The sequence below is a fragment of the Puma concolor genome, chromosome A3 (assembly GCF_028749965.1).
Source record: "Puma concolor isolate L17-30 chromosome A3, mPumCon1.1.hap2, whole genome shotgun sequence".
NCBI classification, from domain to species: Eukaryota; Metazoa; Chordata; class Mammalia; order Carnivora; family Felidae; genus Puma; species Puma concolor.
In genome coordinates, this window is record NC_141669.1 from 40,048,027 (window position 1) to 40,067,052 (window position 19,026).

The window sequence follows — 19,026 nt, forward strand, 5'->3', positions numbered from 1 at the left end:
TTCCCTGCATGAATGTTTCCTGTCACTCTACCATCTGCTCCCATCCCTGTGCCCCCATTCACCATGCACACCCTCAGTCCCTACATGCCAAAGACCACACTAGCTCTGAGATCTAACTCCTGCAGAGGCCACAGCTTGATGGAAACCATACCTCTGTCCCCGATGTCTACCTCTGGTTGTCAAGTGCCTGGCATCAGGTTCCCTGTATTAGGCTTGACCTGGGGACCTTGTTAGACATGCAGAGTCCTGGGCCCATCCCCAGAGGATTCAATAAATCTGGGATGAGACCCATATATGGTGGTGTTGAGGTGCAGCCCCCTTTGGGACCCACTGATGTCTGATCCATTAGTGGGCTTCAGGCTTATGGAGGGCAGGGGCATGGATTAGGGGCGAGGGAGCTGGGCCAGGACTCATATTTTCCCAGGCCATTCCTTGGAGAGATTCCAGGGACCTTGGCTCTCAGGAGCTGAACACTGCTGCTGCCAGCGGAGGGTTAATGGTACAAGGGGTATAGGGCACAGTTCTGGATCGCCACCTCTACTCCTCACCCTTGGCGGAACTTTGAGCCTCGAGGATGGGAACTGGACCACCCTTTTGGAGTCTCTGGCTGTGACATGTGCCTGGTGGCTGCCCTGCTCTTAAACACAGAAGCAGGGACATATGAGTCCCCTGGACCCTGATCCTGTGCTGTGAGGTGCACCCTGCAGGGGGCATCTTGACCCTGAGCCTCGAAGACCCCACCTGGCTTTTAGGGGTCTTGGACAGGGATGGGAAAGAAGGAGTCCTGTGGCCGCCCTGGGAATAATGGCTCATATTCCCTGCCAGGGAAGGGAGACCAGCTTAGAAGCAGGCCAGGTGTCCATCGGTTTCCTCCTGGGTGTTCCCGTTCATCAGAACACCCCACTTCACCCTGGCCCCGGGTTTGAACATTGTGGCTTCTCTCTGAGGGGAGATGTTTTAACTCTGGCAAGGTTGGAAATGCGAACGCTTGGCTGTAAGGGTGAGGATCACCTCACGGAGGGGCTATCTCCTGAGTGAACTCTCCCTCAGGAGAATTTAGAATGCAATCCCAAAAGTCCAGGCAGGAGGAGGCCTCAGGGATCATTCAGTCTAATCCTCAGATGTTACCAATAAAGAGACCAAGGCCCAGGGAAGGGAACTGTCACCGGGTCACCCATGGACTGGCATTCTCCTGTGGCCTCCTTACTCCTGGGATGGTGCTCTCTGTTTGCACACCCCAATTCTGTGAGGCTTAAAGGGTAGAGCAAGAACCAATGAGATAAAATTGGGTAAAGTTCTAAGAGGGTAGCTGCTTACTAGCTGTGTGACCTGGGCATGCTCTTGCCCTCTCTGAACCTCAGATTCCTTATCTGTTCACAAGGAATGACAATACCTACTTGTAGGACTGTTGTGAGGACTTGAATAAAATAATCCACGTAAACGTGCTTAGGATCATGCCCGCAGTCTACGTAGTAGCTGGTACTGTTGTTCCTGTTGTTATCTAACTCACCTATGAAAGCACTTTCTCATATGAAAGTGTCCAAGAGAGAAGCAGGCTGCCTTGTGAGGTAGTAAGGTCCCTGACATTGGAAGGGCCCGAACCAAAGTTGAATGGTCATACACCGGGGCTCTAGGGAGGTCTTCCTGCTTTGGCCAGCAAGTGGGGCCCAGGTGGCTCCACAGTCCCTTTCCCTCTGAGATTCTGTGTTGTCATTATAAAGTGAACCAAGTGGAAGAAGTAGGCTCAGAGAGGTCATGCACTGTGCCAAGGCCACACAAGACCAGAATCCAGGCCTCCTGCCCAGACCTCCTCCTGGTGGATTATTTAGGGCAGCCTCAGAACTGGGAAAGTGAGAAGTCTGGTGAGGTCTGAAGGCGATGGGAAGTGTCTCCTGGGCTTTGAACATTTTCCCAGACCAGCACTAAGTAGAAACGGTTTGGGATGCTTTGTTTTGGCGCTGGCCCTGCAGCCTTCCATTGGCAGTGATGCCCTCTGCCGGTGGAGCAGCGAGCCTGTGGGGTCACCCTGGATGCAGGTGAGCAGGTAGAGTTCATGGAGAACCAGAGAACCTGCTGTGCTGCAACATGACCCTGCACTGCCCCCTGCTCACCCTGGGCCACAGCTCCTGTGATTCCAGGGGGCAGAGAAGGGAGGTGCTGACCCAGCAGGGAGGGCGGGGACCATGTGGCGCTCACTCCGGCTGTTCTGGGACCTAAAATAAAAGTCCTCTCAGAACGAAAGACGGGTGAAAGATGACCCAGGACCTGGGCATGGGTGGGGCAAAAGCACCCAGATCAGAGGCTCTGGGGCAGTTGGGGGGTCCATGTGCCTGGCAGAAAGTCTGACAAAGGAGACCCAGCTGCAAGGGTTTGTATGCCCTCCCTACCCGCTATGTGGGCCTTGGACACTGGGCGCGGGGAGGTAGGGCCTGAGTCTGGGCTTCCATCCTGGCAGGGCGACAGCAGGCCTGTGCAGAGCAGTGCAGGTGAGGCACATGTTGCCAAGCAGCTACCACGTTTGTCCCCACTGAGCCTATGTTCGGCCTCCGAACCTTTCTCAGAGTGACACCCCAGGTGGTCACTACCGGGGAATTTGACCTTGGCATGGAAGATGAGCCCTGTCCCCTTCAGCTTTCTCCTCTGGAAAATGGGTACCGTAGTCCCTACTCAGCCTGGGTCTTGGGCTTGTGAGGAGAGCAAACGAGAATTTGCAAACCCTGGACAGGTGGCAGTTGTTGAAGGCAGTCTGGGGGTGGACAGGTCAGAGGTGGTGGCTGGACCCCAGGGAGCGGTATGGCAGCAGTGGTTAAAATGTACATACAATGTACAATACGTTCTTGAAACCATGATGCCAGTGAAAAAATGTACAAAACAGTGAGATATAATGTAACAATATATGTAAAATAAAAATACATGCCCATGGTGTAAAATAACAATATGGAATTTGCAGAAACATATCGCCCTCCCTACAGAATCTTAGACACCATTTATTGGAAGTCTGGCATTGAACCCCAGGAAGAGTGGAGGTGGTGTTAAAAGAATGATCCATGCGTCCCATGAACTTGGAGACACTCAGTCAACTTGTATTTAGTAAGCACCTACTGTATACCAAGGCCCACATGTGCACCAAGACCAGTGGAGTGTACAAGGCAACGGTCACTTAGGCCTTTGACCGAATGACTGATACCAAGCAATCTGGGGAGTCAGAGGTCAGTCTGAGAAGGGTTTCTGGAAATCCTTCTGAACTGGAAGGCATAGAGTGGAGGGGTGTGTGAGCAGGTGAGGTTAGAATTATTTCTCAGAGGATATAATAGGACTGACCTGTGTGGGCCGGGCAAGGGCATTTTCTAGCACCCGAGGGGAAGCTGAGTCTAGAATGATCTCCTCCCCCACCTTGGTGTCTCTACAGAGACCCGCATTCCCAGGGCCCTTATGTTGAACATACTGGAATCCCCACACCTCACTGGGGCCTCCCTGTTTGCTGGGGCTGGTTCCCACTGAGTAAGGGGTGTCACTGATGATGTCCCCCATCCCCACAGTGTGTACCTGCTGCTCTACCTGCAGGACCCGGAAAGGTGAGTAAGCAGCCAGCCTCTGTGCAGCGTGCTGGACTCTCGCCTCAGGAGGAGGTTCTAACCATAAGCTGGCGCCTGACCTTGGGGCTCCCTTTCAGCTGCATAGTCTTGGGCGGCGGCGGTGGGGGGGGGGGGGGCAGGAGTCAGGAGGTCAACCCCCTGAAATGACAAACCTGTGTTATCTTACAGTGTCTGCAGGCTAGGAATTCAGGAGCCTCTTAACCTGGTGGTTTGGCTCAGGGTCTGTGAACAGGCGTAGTCAAGATGTTGGCCGGAGCTGCAGTCACATAAAGGCTTGACTGAGCCTGGAGGATCCACTTCTAAGATAGCTCTCTTGTGGCTACTGGCTGCAGACTCAGATCCTCTTACCACATGGGTCTCTCTGGGGCTGCTTGAGTGTCCTTACGACATGGCAGCTGGCTTCACCCAGAGTGAGTGATCCAACAGAGAGAAGGCATGCAGGAAGCCACAGTATGTTTTAGGACCTAGTCTTTGAAGTCACCTCTGCCTTCTTCTGTTTGTTGGAAGTGAGTCATTAGGTCCAGCCCATGCTCAAAGGGAGGGGAATTAATCTCCACCTCACGAAGGGAGGAGTATCAAAAAATGTGTGGAGATATTTTAAAACTGCCACAGAGTCATATGTCCTTGTGCTGTGGTGATGAGGACACAGGAACTTACCCAGGTCCTCTGAAGCGATGAAGGCTTGTAGTTCCGGGGGTTTTGGTCCAGGTGCAGCCAAGGGAGCCCTGGTCCTGCTTTGCCACTTACTAGCTCTGTAACTGTGCGTGAACCACCTAACCAACCTGAGCCTCGGTTTCCACAACTTAAAGTAGAGATAAAGGTCCTGCTTCCCCACCTCACTGCGTGGTTGTGAAAAGGCTTTTTATTATAGCTGGGAGCAGCCAGAAAGCCTCCGGGAGAGGGGATGAGCCTGGGGTCTCCCAGTGCGGCTGCCCTCCCTGTGAGCGAACGATGGCTTGGTGCAGCCATGGCCGCCTGCCCGCGGTTGGCCGTGTTGTCTCCTGCCCTGCTCCTGCTGCTTCCCTAACCTTGACTAGATACGTGAGGGACTGGGGATGGTGCTGGACAGACCCAGCTCCCCCTTCACCTGCCATGGAGGGCGCCCCTCCACGGAGAATCTGCCTTTGGCTCTGAAGGCAAAAGGCCACCCCATCTGCAGCTGCTGGCTGGCATGGGGGGGGGGGGTGTGCGGTAGGGGGGAGGAGGCAGGCACAGCACCCACCGCTGCCTGTGCAACTAGCACTGGGGCTGCAGAGGCATGGCCGTCCCTCCTGCAGTGGTGGGAGTAGAGGACATGAGCTGCATTTAAGAAGTGTCCTCTTTCCCCTTCATTTCTTCATTTGTAAGGCTTCTCGACACTAAGGCTTTTAAAAGTCTATATAAGACCTGGGGGTTTGGGAGACCATAAACCCAATGTGAACCGACTGTCAAAGGAGTTCTGAGCAGGGCGACAGTAGAGACCAGTGTGCTAACGTGGCTCTAACTCTGACCAGCTCTGTGTCCCTCAGGGGCCTCCTGGTCCACATCAGATACAGAGGGATGTATATGTATATGTATATGTATATGTATATGTATATGTATATGTATATGTATATGTATATGTATATGTATATGTATATGTATATGTATGTGTATGTGTATATGTATACGTATATGTGTATGTATATATACATATGTATATGGCTCAAATGATTATGTCGTACACCTAAACCTAACACGATGTCATGTTATATCTCAGTTTTCAAAAGGAAGAAACACACAGAGGGGCTGCATTCCAGTGCTAGAGGCTAATGCTTGGACCTGGTGAACCTACTGGTTGTTGGGGAACAACCTCGAGCGGGGTCCCAGAGGCCTCAGGCAACTGGTTATTTCTAACTATTGACCAGTTTTGAGTTTGTAAATTCCTCGAGCCGTTCTGAAAGCCTCTAGTTCTGGGATATTACCACCTGGAGGACCAGGGAGACTACAGCTGCCTTCCCCTCCACTCTTTCCTCATGGGACTGCTCTGCGCTGTTCCCTGGGAAGCCCTCACCTCTTGTGACCCCTGACAGTTTCCAAATCAGAGGCTGTGTTTCCAGTGCATTTAAATAGAATTGCAGTTGACTGTAGGCATTTGAGTTTGCTCTCCCCAGGAGCTGTGAGGATGGGGGTGTTGGGGAGTGGGCAGCAGGCGGGGCTGGGGGGGGGCCCTCGGGCTAGGGTGGCCCTGCTCAGAGCTGTGATCTGGGAGCCTTTGCCCCAGCCCTCCCTTTCTGAGGCCCTCTTAACACCCAGTGCCCCGGAGTTGTCCCCCACTTCCCAGTCTCCCTAAGGTCTGCTTGCAAGACCAGCTTCGTCCGTCTGTGAGAGTGGGAAAGTCCCTCAGCTCTTCAGGGCTCGGTCCCCTCCTCCATAAAGTGTGGCCATCTCTGCAAGTGATAGGTGCCCGGTGTGAGGTGTCAGCAAATGGTGTTGGGGGACTGGAGGCCAGCTCTCCGGCAATGATGCCGTGGGAGAGGGTTTCAGGGGGTCACAGACACTTTGGTCACAGAGCCCCTCCTGGTCCCTTGAGATGATTTTCATCTGTGCATCTCAGAGCCCACAAGAACATTCTCTCCCCACTTCAGCTCCATTCCTGCCCTTCTGTCAGCCATTTCCCTGTTGTTTCCTGCACGGGTCTCTTTCTATTAATCTCTCTCCTTCCCGCCCGACAGCTCTTTCCTGTCCCTTTTCTCCCTACCTGCCCTGATGTAATGTAGAACTGAAGTTTTTATTACTGCTTGGAGTTAGTCATAAAGATGGGTTTTTTTTTCCCTTTAAAATAGAAAAATCAAGTGTGTGGGGCCTCATTTTAAAAAAGCAAAGTCATGCCTTGTATTCCTCCTACTGAAAGAGAGAGAGAATTGCATTTTCCCAGAGTAGCCCCAGGCAGCGCGTTTCCTCAGACAGCAGCAGTGGCTGTGTGAGGTTTAGAGTGTGGGAAACGAGTGAGTGTATGTCTGTGCGTGGATCTGTGCGTATGCACGCGCGCTCTCACGTGTGTGTGTCTCCTCCCCAGAGACCCTTCCCTAACAGAATATTGTTTTCTTTCTCCTCGGTGGCTGTCGGGGACGCGGATGTAAGTGTTCCAGACGGGTGTGCCCTCCTTCAACACGTTTGCTGACTTCCATTAATGGCTCCCACTAACGTGTGCTGTGTGGGATGTGTTTGCTAACCTGGTGGTTAACAATCTGGGGGTGTTTTGGCACTATGGGGGTGGGGAAGCCTTGGGCTCTGTGCATACACATCTACTCAGGCCTCCAAGGGCTCTGAAACTCGGCCAGTTTCTTCCTCGCGCCCTGCCCCTCCCCCCCCCCCAGCAGAGAGCAGATGTGGAGCTGCGTGCCAGCCCGCTGTGGTCCTGCTGACACGTTCACTCTTATTGAACGTCAGGCAAGGCCGCAGAAGGCAGCAGGGACTCCTGTCCTTTCCTAGAGGCTGCCCAGCCTTGGGCACCAGGGTGGCAGCTTTGCAGGCTCAAGGTCTTGGCTGCCATCACCTAAGGTTTAGAGGTGGTTGCTGTGGCCATGAACTTCAGTGAGAGTCACTCCCCACACAGGTTGTCTCTGGGTCTTAAGGAGTGGATAGCAACAGCACGGGGAAAGCCCTGGACCAAAATTTGGAGGGAACCCCATGTGCAGAGGCACAGACTCCAACCAGTCCCCAGGCCCACACCCAGGATGCAGTTTTGTGTCGAGGCAGACCTGGCCAGGCTGCTTCTGCGGTTTCTGTCCTGGTCTGAGGCCTTTTGGCCCTGGGCAGGCCTGTTTCTTTTTCCTCCAGTCAGCCAAGAGGTATCTGTGTCCTGAAGGAATTTCTCTGTGGATGGGTGTCAAGGTCTGACTGGGGATGAGACCTAAGCTCTCAGATGATGCCTGTATTCCACCTGCAGCCACTGGGTGCCCAGCCCTGCATCCGTGTTCAGAGGCACCGAGGATCAGCCACGGTCCCCAAAGCTCAAGATGCTTTCTGTCAGGCTGAGGCAGACAGAATGAGGCCCATATGAGAACCCGGGCACGCACTGCAAGTCACGTGGTACAGATGCCACGTGCAGTTGTGGTCCTAGGGTGAGGAGGCCAGGGAGGGCTCCCTGGAGTTGCCAGCCTTCATGTTCAACAGAGTCCTGAGGGTGCAGCTGATTTGGGCAAGGGAAGAAGGGCCCAGAGGACAACCTGACCCCACCCCACCCCCCAGGCTGGGGGATGCGCAGAGCAAAAGAATCAAAGGAAGGTTAACAACCTCCATCTTGGCCCTTACCAAGGAGCTGTCAGAGCAAGGCATTCCCAGCCTACAATTCTGCTTTGCAATTTGTGGTGAAGACAAACGAGCAATCGAGCTCTCATGCTGCCTCCTGCTGGCTGTTGGGGATACAGCAGCAGTACCTGGAAAAGCTGCCCGAGATTAAGGTCTGTTGTTAGTTTTGCTTCACCCACACCTGGTGCTCATATAGTCGAGGGAGTTGTGTGTTGATGGAGAGAACACATTGATGGCTATGTTTTTAGGAGTAGGAGCAGGGTGTTCCAGAAAGAGGTCCGTTTTTGTTTTTTTTTTTTTCCTACAGGCCTTAGGGCTGTTGACTGGATGATCTGAGGGCCCCATACATCTGCAGTCTGTGATTCTAGGTAAAAACAATATATGAAACCTAGAAAGATATGTCTTTGAGTGTCAGATAAGCCAGGTATGGGCAGGAAATATTTTATATCTTGGCTTAAATAGGAGGACGTGGAATATGCTTAAGGATTGAACATTTTAAAAAAACCCTGTGCATTCCATGACATGAATTAATTCTCGAGTTTTTCCTGTGGATTTAGCCAAGGCAGATTAAAACAGGAATCTTGCTGTCATTCTGGAGGGAAGGGTATTCCTAGATTCTCTTCCCACTAGGCTTCTTGGTTTCTTTAGGACTTGGCCTTTGAAATGAACCATCTACATAACTTCACTTAAGGTTCTCTGTTAAGGCTTCCTGGCATTTGACATCCTGTCTTGAAGAACACGTGAGCTGAGTATGCAGTTGTAATGCACTGTCAACATGGCTCGTCTGTGTAAGAGAGGGAGCTCTAGTCCCCTCTTCAGATCACCGCACTGATCCGTTCTAGAGGGGATTCTTCCCCTGAGCACTCTTTGGTGTGGCGTCACATGTCCAAGCTGCAGGGTTTGACACCTCTCAGTTAAGGTAGCATCTTCCTTGTCCCAGGGCAGCGGTGCCCCCACCTCCCTTGGCAGCTTATCGGTTCTGCTCACCAGCTTATCAGGTTCCGGAGCCTGTGCTTGTTCCTGTGCACAGTGCCTGCCAGTCTCCAGTTGGAACCTCGCAGTCCTGGACCAGCCTGCAGGGAGGCCCGGGGGATACTGGCTGCTTCTTCAGACACGGGGACCTCGGCTGTCCTAACAGGCGTGGCTCGTCATGCTGTGTGCCTAACCTTGCCCTTGCCTGCCCTTCCTGGCTCCTTTCTCCGCTGATCCCGCCCTGCTGTACTTTGTCTCCTTTGTATAGATTGTAAATGGACATTAAGTGGTTGAGGGAGATGTGAATGAGGGTGGTGTGAAGGCCTGGGAGCCCCACGAGGTCCAAAACCCGTTGGCATTTTCGGACGAGGAGGAGGAAGATCTGCTGGATTTCATGTACAAGTATAAGGCGCCTCGAAAGACGGAGTTCCCCCTGGAGGTACACGGTGTCTGGGGCTGTGTGGTGGAGCATGTGTTTGCACAAGGGCCTTGCCCTGGAGACCTGGGGGGCCCAGGAGTGGCATCCCTTGGGGCACCCAGCACCTCCCGAGCGCCTGGGGTAGGAAGATCTCTCCCCATCAAACAAACAGGACAGACCACTAGGTAGCATCCAGAGACTGGCCGAGGGGTGAAAAAGACTCTGCTCATTTTATTTAGAAATAGGAGAGGTGATCTAGCATTTAGAATAAGATTTAAAAATTTACAACTACTGGGACTCCTGGGTGGCTCAGTCGGTTGGGCATCCCACTTCGGCTCAGGTCATGATCTCGCAGTTCGTGGGTTCGAGCCCCGTGTCGGGCTCCGTGCTGACAGCTCAGAGCCTGGAGCTGCTTCAGATTCCCTCTCTCTCTCCCTGCCCGGCTCCTACTGTGTGTGTGTGTGTGTGTGTGTGTGTCTCTCTCTCTCTCTTGAAAATAAATAAACATTAAAAAACTTTTTAATAAAAATTTTTAGAAATCAAAAATTTACAACTACTAACATAAGATGATGTGGAAATGAAACGCAACCCCGATGTGTGTTTTAGGGGAAGAAAATGTGTTATTTGACAAGTTTTTGTAAATAAAGCATGTTTGTCATCGTATCTTCAAGACACAGCAATAGTGCCTAGTATAAAGCCAATATCGATAAAATGTTACTGAAAGGGCACAGCCCTCTAAAGCGACCTAAATCAAATATACTTAATAGATGTACTGTGGCCAGTTGTAGGTGTGGATGGAGTTTTGGCAGCAGGAGGGCTAAGCCTAGAGCCTTGGGGCCTTGCTTTGTGATGTGGGTAGGGAGTCACCAGTCTTAGACTCAGGTGTGGAGCTGGCAGAATTGGGGACCCCCTAGCCTTCCTTTCTGCCCCTCACATCTCCTCTCCCATGCCCCATCTGCTAAATACTGTGGCCTGAAAGTCCATCTGAGGCAAGTTGGGAGTCCCCCTGTCCTCAGCGTAGGGACCCCATGAGACTTAGTTGAGGGGATGCATTGAAATGTTCTCCTACTCAAGCACCATGACCTATCGATCCCATTCAGACTAGGACCGTGGTTATTACCACTGAGTGTACACGAGTTCATCAGATTCCTTTCCAAGGGTGGGGCACATATGGATCAATTTTGAAGTTAGAGGTTTTGGTAAAAGATGTTCTGGGCTCCAACACAGCCTGAGCCAACCCATGATAGGGGGAGGGGCTCAGCTCTCACATGGAAGGTGCCCAAAACATCGTAGGGTCTAAGGGTTTTGCCATTTTGGTTTTGTTGTGTTAAAACGGCACAAGCTGCTTTACTGTTTACTTTAAACAGCCTAGGGGCGCCTGGGTGGCGCAGTCGGTTAAGCGTCCGACTTCAGCCAGGTCACGATCTCGCGGTCCGTGAGTTCGAGCCCCACGTCAGGCTCTGGGCTGATGGCTCAGAGCCTGGAGCCTGTTTCCGATTCTGTGTCTCCCTCTCTCTCTGCCCCTCCCCCGTTCATGCTCTGTCTCTCTCTATCCCAAAAATAAATAAACGTTGAAAAAAAAAAAATTTAAACAGCCTAAGGCAGGTTTCTAAAGGTGGGTTTCCCTGATTCCTGTTTTACTCTGAGTCCAGAGGTGGCTGGTAAACATTTCCTAGTCAAAATGGTGATGTGAGGGACTGGGGATGTGGAAGACCAGACCTTCCTATTTCCTGTTTTGTTCTCTCCCTTTCTCCCTCCTTCCCTTCTGTGTGCCTTCCAGGCACTGAGCTACTTACTGGGAAATGGCGAATGTGGACCTGCCCTCCAGAAGTTCACAGTGTGGAGGGGGAGACAGGGACCAGAGCAAACACACTCTGCCAAGGATGCAAAGTCCCCTGATGTCCTCTTATGTGCAAAACACTAGGAGAACAAAGGTGACCCTGGTTGTGCGTCACTGGGCTGTGAGGAGAGGGGCTCAGGAGTGACTTTTGAGCTGGGTGCTAGAGAGGACAATAAACAGCAAGACAGAGAAGGACGGGAAGGGCTTCAGGTCAGAAGGAACAGAGGTGTGGAAGGATGCCACAGCAAAAGTTAGTAGAGAGAAGTGGACAGAGACAAGGGTTGAGGGTAGCTTGGAGCCAGTTGTGTGACTGCACTCCCTCCTCCCCTCCCCAACCCCCCCTCCGGCCTTGAGTGCTATGCCAGGAGAAAAATTTCTTTTTGTTTCATTGTAGAAGGAATTTCTGTGATCTGTGTGTCCCATGGTAGGAGGGCTCCCTTGATAGTCATTTGTAGGGGAGATGAGGTGGAAACCTTTATACTTAAGGACAGTGTTTCCTTTTGCTGTGTGGCTTGCTGTGCATTGAAAGATTTCACATCCAGAAAGAACACCGGAAACTTGGTGATGGAAATTTTTAGCACGTACCTAGAAATATGAGGCTGGTTCGCAAAGGAAATAACAAAGACAAGGGAAGAGTTAAGGAGGCATTTCTCTGTGCCGAGTCACTTGTTAGGGTCATTTTGCTCCCAAGACTCAGGGACTTAGGGAGCATGAAGAGGGAGGGAGGTGCTCAGCTTCAGGATGCTGGGGTGTGACCCTGATTCCTGCTTAGGAGTGAGCCCTCCACCCAGCCAACTGTGTCACACAAGTGTTCGTGTACCAAAGGAGTTGTGTGTCTCAACACAAAACGCACACAGGTGCTCGCCTCAAAAGGTTCCACGCAGGGGCACCTGGGTGGCTCAGTCGGTTAAGCGTCTGACTTTGGCTCAGGTCATGATCTCACGGCTTGTGAGTTTGAGCCCCGCGTCAGGCTCTGTGCTGACAGCTCAGAGCCTGGAGCCTGCTTCAGATTCTGTGTCTCCTCCTCTCTCTGCCCCTCATCCACTTGTGCTCTGTCTCCCAAAAATAAATGTTCAAAAAAAATTTTTTTTAAAGGTTCAATGCATACACCAAATTGAGGGATGCCTTTTTGTGTTTTCTCTGCCAGGCACCGCCTAGAGTCCTTCGATCCCGCTTTAGGAAGAAAAGTACCTCATCCTCAGCCACTGAAACCACGTGAGTGAGATGAGCCAACAGCACCGGACCCACAGAATGTTTCTTCTCTGCCTTAAAGAGCTAGTCACTAATAACATAGAAATCCGCAAGCTGGCGTGCTTTGAGTGTGCAGCCTCACAGACACAGCCTTTTCTCTCTCTCCTCTTACACTTTTAAGATTTTTATTTTCCTTTTCTTTATTTTGCTGGGGAGAGGCTAAAGGGAAAGGTAGCTTGTGTGTGTGTGGGGGGGGGTGTGACCTTTAAGTCTTGAGGTTAGTAATTTTCTGCAATTGGATTGTCAGCAGTGTGGTTTTAGAAATATAAGAGATCACCCTCACACTGCTGAGATGTACATTTGTAATTTATTTGTTGCATACTTCGTTTTTAGTCCTGTAAATGCAAACAAAGCAATTTTTTTAAACTTTTTTTGTTCTTGGTACTAATACTTTGGACTACGGTGTACATATTTATGGCTTTTGGCTTAATGTAATGGACTCGCAAGGGCTGCCAGAGGTTCTGATATGTAAGAAAACTACGAGATATGTAAAAAATTATTTTGATTCTAGAGAATGTCTCAGATGTGCTTATAAAGCTTCCAAATACAACTCCAGTAAAACAGCCCTTTTCCTGTAGGACGATGGTCCATATTCTTCAGATAGATGTTAAGTCAATAGACCAGAGACGTTTAGAATGAAGAGACAATATTGTAATGACAGACACGAGTGTAATGAGGCCAGGGGAGCAGCCCAGAATAAGAGAGGTCACAAGAAGCTTGTCTCCCCCTGGATTCTGGGTTAAGAGCTTCTGAATTTTCTCGAGGGATGTACCAATGGCTTAGGCAGGTGGCTCACCTTTAGTAAAACCTCCTGGGGATGTGAACTCACAGGGCTGTTTTGAGGAATCATTTTGAGTGTTCCATCAGTGCTTGACAAATGATTGTTTCTCCTTCATAGTAACCAGTTCTGTGACTTATTTCCCCAGGTAGAGGAGCCTATAATCTGAGCACTTGATCAAGAGAACAGTAAGCAAAAACCGACCAATCAACCCAAAACAAACCTAAAACTATGTTTCAGATATGTTGTCAAATACGTCTGAGACACCTGTCAAAATGCTGGGTTCTAGAAAGGTTTCAGAGGTTGAGATCTTTATGGACTGACTTGCTGCTCAGCTCCCTGGGCAGCTGTGGCTCACACCCTTCCCGGCTTGTGCAGAATGTGAACGAGAGAAATCGCACTCATGGGCACTCCGCGTCTTACCAGACGTCTTATGCAAGCCGAGATCGCTTAGTATAATAGAGCACTAGCTAAAGGGACTCTCTACTTAGACTGAGAACTTTATCTGAAAAGAAGAATCTGGTTTACATAGCATTTCAGTCCGAGGTAGCTGCTCCCCACCCCCTTGGAGAGCTGAGCCTAAAATGTAGGACTTATAGTATATTTGTGCTTAGAGTTGGTGTTTTCTTTCAGTGTAATGCATGCAGTGGTCACAAACCAGTCACTTATAATACTTGGATTGTGTTTGTTCATAGATATGCCCTGAAGACTAGAGAATTAGTGTTATGTACCACATAGAACTTGCTGTCAACCGGCTATAAACAGGCCCAGTTAAAGACCGTCTCATTACTGAGCTACATACACCAACATATATCAGTAGTCTTTGCTGATGGCACACTGGCTGGATCTTAGCCACCCGAGAAAGGGTTTTACCTGAAGTTGATTGTTGCCAGATATGCACATTTAAATCCCTTCTTCCCACAATTCCTCTGAAGGTGAGTTTGTAATTTACAATGGGATTTAGGAAAACAAACCTAAAAGCAAATTTGTGGTTCAGAGAGCAAACATAGGCTCTTTATGATCTTTCCCCCACACCCAACAATCCCTAAACCCATTAGGGAAGACAGAAAATCTAATTTCTTAAAGCTCACTGAATAGTTTCAGAGGAAAAATATATGCTTTAAATGTATTTACCTGTTAGTTGGGAGTACCCAGAATTATCAGAAACAGCTTAAGCAGCTTTTTAGCAGTGTTTTTTTCTTTTCTTTGCCAAAATAATAAATGCCTTTAGCAGCAGAGATCCTTCGTGAACAAACTATATTTTCACCATTTTACAATGTAAAGTTTTAACAAGTACAAGCTATCAAGTTTGCACTCAACTATGCCAAAAACAAGTTTGAAGCACTCTACTCTCAGACATGCTGTATTACTGCTCATTCAAGATTTAAAAAATTTAAAGGTATCCAAACTGCTGTCTTAATGTAAATGTAACTATTTTTCCTTCAAGTGTTGATTAGGGAGTTGGTTTCTCTCTTAAAAACACTCACTGTACAAATGAGAGCAGCTGTCATATTTCTGGCAAAATGTGTTTACTTATCCAACAAGCTGTATATTTGTGTATGGACTGACATAAAATGTGAATGCCTCCAAGTGTACATGTAGTGCTGTGGTGTTCTGTCTAGAGGATATAACTGAACGTTTTTAATTTCCTGATTTACAGACATAGGCTGTTTACAAAATGCTAGCTTGAAAGTCTGTAATTTTCATGTAATAACTTTTAGTTATTTGCCGTTGAGCACCTGTTCTGTTTCTGAGGAGGTAAGATGGGGTGGTGTACTTATACACTAGGAAATGGAGTCATAATCCCTCCTGGCTTTGTGTGAATAGCTTGCTCACTTCACTGGCCTCTGAAATGTGTGTAAACTGTCCGTGTGTTTGTGATAACAGTGCTTGTCCACCATGACCACAGCTGAGTATCTTCCTAGTCCTCGCCTTGCACAGTATTTGAAACGGCAAAGGATGTGCTTCATTCTCAAACGGCACACACTCAAAGAGCTGACGTTCTCGGTTGTGACTGTGCAGTTTCCCTAGTTTATTCCTGTAGTCCCTATAGAATGATCTGTGATAAAATAGTATACTGGACTGTGCATCAAAGGGATGTAAAATTACAGTATTCCAAAGGTTGAAGTTCTGCTGTTTTGTTACAATGCCTGATATATACCTTGAATAAAGTCTTAACGTTTTTCTTTTAAAAAACATCTTTGTAATGTCGAGCTTATGAGGAAAGAGAAAATACTTTAGAATGTTTATTTTTATTTTTATTTTTTTTGAAAGAGAGAAAGCTTGAGTGAGGGGAGGGGCAGGGAGAGAGAGAATCTCAAGCAGTTTCCATGCTCAGCGCAGAGCCCAACATGGGGCTTGATCCCATCATCATGAGATCACGGCCTGAGCCAAAATCAAGAGTTGGGACGCTTAACCAACAGAGGCACCCAGGAGCCCCAGAAAGGGAAAATACTTTTTTAAAATGTGGAAGGTAGCAAGGATTTAGAAGCTGAGTGCTCAGTCATTAACTGGTCCGGTGCCTTGGCCCCATGCCTACTGCATAGAATTGTGGTGGGAAAAAAATTAAAATGGGTGTTTTGAAAAACAGTTGATCATGTAAATATAAACCTGGTAGTATGTTTTACATTTTTAAAAGTCACTAGTGGAATCTGTGTGGCTATGAAAATACAGCAGCTCATCTGGTAAACAGTTTTAATTGTGCAAGCAGAAATTTGGTCTATCGTTTTCCTTCTTGGTACCTGTTCCCTCGCCTGCAAGTGAGGGAGTACATGTGCAGGTCAGAAGAGGGTAGAATGTGCAGAGGAGCACTGAGTGACATGGGTGCTCTTAATACTGCTGCAGCCCTTGTCTTTAAAATATGAACAGGCTGGGGCACCTGGGGGGCTCAGTTGGTTAAGCATCCAACTCTTGATTTCAGCCCAGGTCATGATCTCACAGTTCACGAGTTTGAGCCCCACATTAGGCTCTCCACTGTCAGTGCAGAGCCCACTTTGGATCCTCTGTCTCCCTCTCTCTGCCGTTCCCCAACTTGTATTCTCCCTCTCTCAAAAACAAACCATTTTTAAAAATCTTAAAAAAAAAAAAAAAAAAAAAAAGGAACAGGCGGAGTACCTGGCTGGCTCAGTCGGTAGAACATAGGACTCTTGATCCTGGGGTCCTGAGTTTGGGCCCCATGCTGGGTGCAAAGTTTACTTAAAAATATGAACAGGGTGCCTGGATGGCTCAGTTGGTTAAGCGTTCAACTCTTGATTTCGGCTCAGATCATGATCTCACAGTTCGTGGGTTCGAGCCCCACGTCAGGCTCTGTGATGACAGCATAGAGCCTGCTTGGGATTCTCTCTCCCCATCTCTCCCTCTCCCCCTCCCCTGCTCACATAGGCACGTGCACACGTTTTCTCTCTCTCAAAATAAACATTAAAAAAAAATATGAACAGGCACATATTAGCTTTACTGGGTGGTCACAAAGACTTGAACACAAAATTTGAAGCATCAAAATGCAACACTCATTTTCTTTGCCTTTATAGTCTTATATGCTGTATGGTTGGCATGAGGGCTATAAAAGTAAGCAGCAGCAGATAAAGGACCACGTTCAGAAGGCTGAAAGGAAGACAAAGAGGTGGAAAGAAAGGCTAAAACTCCATTCATTTATTCATTTATTGAGCCAAGTCCAATGGCAACAGAACTGAGATTAACCAGGTGAAGAACTGACAAATAACAGAAAAGCAAAGGCTGACTTGGTACAGTGTCATGAATAAGTATTTAGTATTTATAGTACTAGGTCACAGTCACTTTATTTAGATATGAATTTTCACGTTAAAAGACTCCAGGAAATGCATAGGATTCCAGGAAGTTAGACCTAGGTTCTGTGACTTATTAGCTGTATTTTGGGTAATTTATTTAACCTTCTATAAGCTGGAGTTTCCTCAAGTCTAAACCAGGGATTAAAAAGTATCTCCCTTGGTCACCTGGCTGGCTCAGTTGGAAGACTGTGAGACTCTTGATCTGATGGTCGTGGGTTCTAGTCCCACAACAGGTGCAGAGATTACTAAAAAAATAAATAAACTTAAAGAAAAAACCTCCCCTGCAAAGTTGGAATGAGGATTCAGTTTTGTATGTATATGCCCATCCCTATGCTGGAATGCAGTCGGTATTCAATAAATTATACCTTCACATAAAGTTCGGTGCCATTTCAGTAGGCTCTTTAATGAAAGATGTTTGGTTGTCAGAGTATAAAATCAGTGTGGATGATAAGCCCTGCTACCCATAAAACAAAAGTCATATACACGAAAATTCCCTTTCTCCGAAATCACATGTGTGGCAGCCCTTACACCTCAATCCGTGTCTGGATGCTGAGGTCTGGTTGCCGGTTCTGGTCTCTACCCCTCCTACCCTGGGTCTACGGGAAAAACCAAGGTGCTCTGAGGCCCCTATAACTGAGAGCTTTGTTGTCTGTATTTGTACTAGCGAAGTCACAGAGGCAGTGGGAAAGTGGCCTCCTCCTCAACTTCTTCAGGTACCAGTTCCATCCTGCTACCAGGGGTGAGTGGAGGCAGGAGCTGGATGGGTAAGAAGTGATGTGGAAACCTTGAAGTGCTTAGATTCTGCCATCTCAGAAGTTACAAGAAAATGAAAACCCATCAAAACAGAATGCCACTGCATGCTGCAGTCTTACCTCATCTCCAATCAAATGTCTGCTCTTTATTAATTGGTCACATCAACAGACATACAGGTGGGCTTCTAGTTTTGGAACACTCTATTGTCACCCCTTTTCCTTTTAAGGAACATGCACTGGTTTCAAGAAGTTCCTCTCCTGACTTGCCACAGAATTTCAACTTGGTTATCTTTAACCTTATTCTATTAACAATAGAGAAACTTCATCTTATCATCAACTATTAAAGGATTTGAAGTAGTAATTGAGGCAGAATTCTAATTAATAGACACAGTCCGTGACTCACGATGGTCTTAGATTTTTCGACTTTATGATGGTGTGAAACAACACACATTCAGTAGAAACCGTACTTTTAAAAATTCTGATTTTGATCTTTTCCTGGCCTAGTGATATGTGGTAAGATATTCTCTCGTGATGCTGGGCAGTGGGAACGAGCCGAGGCTCCCAGTCAGCCACGTGATCAGAAGGGTAAACAACGGATAGACTTACAACCATCCTCACCCACACACAACCTTTCTGTTTTTCACTTTTGGTACAGTATTCAATAAACACAAGACAGTCAACACTTCAGTATAAAATAGGCTTTGTGTTAGATGATTTTGCTCAACTGTAAGCTAATGCAAGTATTCTGAGCACATGTAAGGTAGGTTAGGCCAAGCTACGATGTTTGGTAGCTTAGGTGTATTAAATGCGTTTTTGACTTAACAATATTTCCAATTTACAATAGGTTTACTGGGGTGTAACCCCATCGTAAGTTGGTTAAGATCTACAGTGGTTTTTCAACCAGGCCAAGTGCTCTCTTGTTGGAAAATGCTTCCCAGATGACTCTGATGGGACAGCTCAGAACCACTGCCCTAGCTTTAACCACATGGTGAAGAGAATTTTCCTTAATGCCTCTTACCCAGCCCTCTTCAAATGAACAATGCTTAACTCTTGCTTAGTGTCTATAATGTGCCTTTGGAAAATGTTTATCCTCACAATTAAAAACATGAAATCTCTGGTAGATAAGTCATCTTTTAGAAAATACAGTACCTTTCAACTCTTGAATAAGAAGTTTTTGTCCTCACGTGTAAAGCCTCTTCTGTTTCATGAATGGGCATACAGAAAGGCTGTTTGATTTACTCTTCTCCCTATAAAAATCCTGTTCCAATAAACTGAGAACTGTTATGAACCAATAAGCCTAGCATACTAGATGTGTGCTACAACCCCAAGCTCACCTCTAAGCGA

At 48.1% G+C, this 19,026-nt stretch overlaps 1 protein-coding gene across 6 annotated transcripts in view; it reads left to right on the forward strand.

Moving 5' to 3' along the window:
- The window catches only part of REEP1 (receptor accessory protein 1), a 110,990-nt gene extending 95,667 nt beyond the window's left edge, over positions 1 to 15,323 (forward strand). For 4 of the 6 annotated variants that reach the window (XM_086700686.1, XM_086700687.1, XM_086700689.1 and 1 more), the window contains 3 exons: positions 3,540 to 3,575; positions 9,128 to 9,279; positions 12,246 to 15,323. In XM_086700686.1, coding sequence (XP_086556812.1) covers positions 3,540 to 3,575; positions 9,128 to 9,279; positions 12,246 to 12,317 — 260 coding nt within the window. In that variant the 3' untranslated portion in view covers positions 12,318 to 15,323. The remainder of the gene's footprint in view (positions 1 to 3,539; positions 3,576 to 9,127; positions 9,280 to 12,245) is intronic. The other 2 variants (XM_086700690.1, XM_086700692.1) reach the window with 2 other exon arrangements.
- Positions 15,324 to 19,026: the final 3,703 nt, after the last annotated feature.